The sequence below is a fragment of the Bison bison genome, unplaced genomic scaffold, assembly GCF_000754665.1.
Source record: "Bison bison bison isolate TAMUID 2011002044 unplaced genomic scaffold, Bison_UMD1.0 scf7180017864291, whole genome shotgun sequence".
NCBI lineage: Eukaryota > Metazoa > Chordata > Mammalia > Artiodactyla > Bovidae > Bison > Bison bison.
Genome location: NW_011494863.1, coordinates 10,387,269 through 10,389,644, shown reverse-complemented (window position 1 = coordinate 10,389,644; position 2,376 = coordinate 10,387,269). Strand labels below are relative to the sequence as shown.

General features: G+C 40.2%; 1 protein-coding gene across 3 annotated transcripts in view; it reads left to right on the top strand.

Moving 5' to 3' along the window:
* Nucleotides 1-2,376, top strand: part of SH3TC2 (SH3 domain and tetratricopeptide repeats 2) — a 54,972-nt gene that overhangs the window by 14,544 nt on the left and 38,052 nt on the right. For all 3 annotated transcript variants that reach the window (XM_010850507.1, XM_010850506.1, XM_010850508.1), the window contains one exon: nt 1,219-1,346. In XM_010850507.1, coding sequence (XP_010848809.1) covers nt 1,219-1,346 — 128 coding nt within the window. The remainder of the gene's footprint in view (nt 1-1,218; nt 1,347-2,376) is intronic.

Here is a 2,376-nt window from a genome sequence, read left to right as displayed (position 1 = left end):
GGACTATCTTTAATGTGTTCAGGAATTTGCAGAAGCTCTGGCAAGTTAAGGCTAGAGGACAAACCTCTGTGCTTATCCAGTTGATGCCTTCATGGTTCATTGTGTTTGAAAATTATTAATGGGATTGCTACTTATTGTCTAAAGAAGACACATGGCAAAGTGCAGTTATAATGATGAACCTCCTCAGTGTGGCCTTTCACGACAGCACTATCCACTCTCCAAAAGCTCCATCACTCTGTCTCTTTACCCTATTAACATTTTTTTACTCATACCCCTTTTCTCCATCTGAAATTATTGTGTGCACGGAATTGGTTACTTGCCAAGAACACAAGCTCCATGAGAGCAGGACCATGTTTATTTTGTTCCCACTGTATCCTAGCACCTAAAACAGCTTCTGTTCAGAGTGTTGGTTTGAATGAATGTGCATTTTGAAGATATTAAAGATAGGTTATAATATATTAACCATTTATCCTGACAAACAATAAATGCATTATCAGAAAGAAGCGTGTTAGAGGAAATACATGTGTATAGGTACAATGCATGGGCTTCCCTGGTGACTTAGTGGTAAAGAATCAGCTTGCAATGCAAGAGATGTGGGTTCAGTCCTTGGGTTGGGAAGATCCTCTGGAGAAGGAAATGGCAGCCCATTTCAGTCCTCTTGTCTGGGAAATGCCATGGACAGAGGAACCTGGTGGGCTGCAGGAGGCTGGTGCGACTCCATGGAGTTGCAAAAGAGTCAGACACAACAACAGCAATGTATAATGCATAAAGTACATTATTACATATCATAAATCTGACATATAAATACTCTTCCATAAATACAGATAAATTTCATATTCTTTGGAAACTTTCACAAATCATCCACAGGAGGAAATATATGTTTTAGCTGATTCTTTGTGGTACTGTTTCCTCAGGGCCAGCCAGCTAGGAATATACCCTGTACAAACAGAAATAACCAACCCAACTGTAGCAGTTCCTGAGATTCTAGAACATTCTGGGCTTCACCATTTTTTGTTTTTTGTTTTTTTTTTTAGGGGGGAGAAGTTTCAAGAATGTGCTCAGAGAATTGTTAAGATTACTTAACAATTACTTAACAATCTCTAATTGATGAGATCGTCACTTTAGGGAGTGGATGTGGGTATCATTGGGGGTTACCTAATTCTTTCTTCCCTATTACTACATTTCCATCCTGATCTTTCTCCTTCTATTCTCTTTAAGATCTGACACTCTCCTTCAGTGTGAAGAGCCGCTCCAGAAGGTGTGTAAATGGCCCCTTGCAAGAAGCAGCCAGGAGGCGGCTCTGGGCGCTGGAGAATGAGGACCAGGAGGTGCGTGCATTGTTTAAGGTGAGCTTCTGGGAGCAGTGCAACCTCATCTTTTGTCCTTCCACTACCTACACTCTCCCCAGCACCTAGGACAGCGCCAGGAACAAAGTCCCTCAAGAAAACTTCTAACTGAATGCACAATAATGTATAGGTTCTCTGCTCAGCAGGAATGGGTCAGGAGTCAGAGTCAGAGAAAGCTTCATTTTAAGTCTATTGATTTTTGATCTTCATACTTCTGTAGAATGGGAATCATTATAATATAAAGTATATTTTTAAAAAAATGCTGTGAATTTGACTCTTAAAATTGTGATAAAATATACATAACATTTTCAGTTTTAATGATTTTTAGTGTACACATCAGTGATATTAAATGCATTTATATTATTGTGCAACCATCACCACTATCCATTCTGGAATTTCTCATCATCCTGGACTAAAACATTGTACCCACTAAACAGTAACTCTCCTCTATCCCCTTTCCTCAGTCACTGGTAACCTCTAAGTGTACATTTTTAAGTACCAAAGTTACCAATCAAAAATTAATAGCTATAAATTTTAGAATGAGAGGACGAAAAGACAATAAGATAAACCAGTTTCTCATCTTTCATAGTAGGTAGATAGTATCTTCAAGTTCTAGACCAAGGAAAGAGGGTATAATTAAATTATTTATATTTTAGGGGGTACTTCAGTCAGTCAGTTCAGTCACTCAATCATGTCCAACTCTTTGCGATCTCATGAACCGCAGCACGCCAGACCTTCTTGTCTATCACCAACTCCCAGAGTCCACCCAAACCCATGTCCATTGAGTTGGTGATGCCATCCAACCATCTCATCCTCTGTTGTCCCCTTCTTCTCCTGCCCTCAGTCTTTCCTAGCATCAGGGTCTTTTCCAATGAGTCAGCTGTTTGCATCAGGTGGCCAAAGTATTGGAGTTTCAGCTTCAACATCAGTCCTTCCAATGAACACCCAGGACTGATCTCCTTTAGAATGGACTGGTTGGACTTCCTTGCAGTCCAAGGGACTCTCAAGAGTCTTCTCCAACACCACAGTT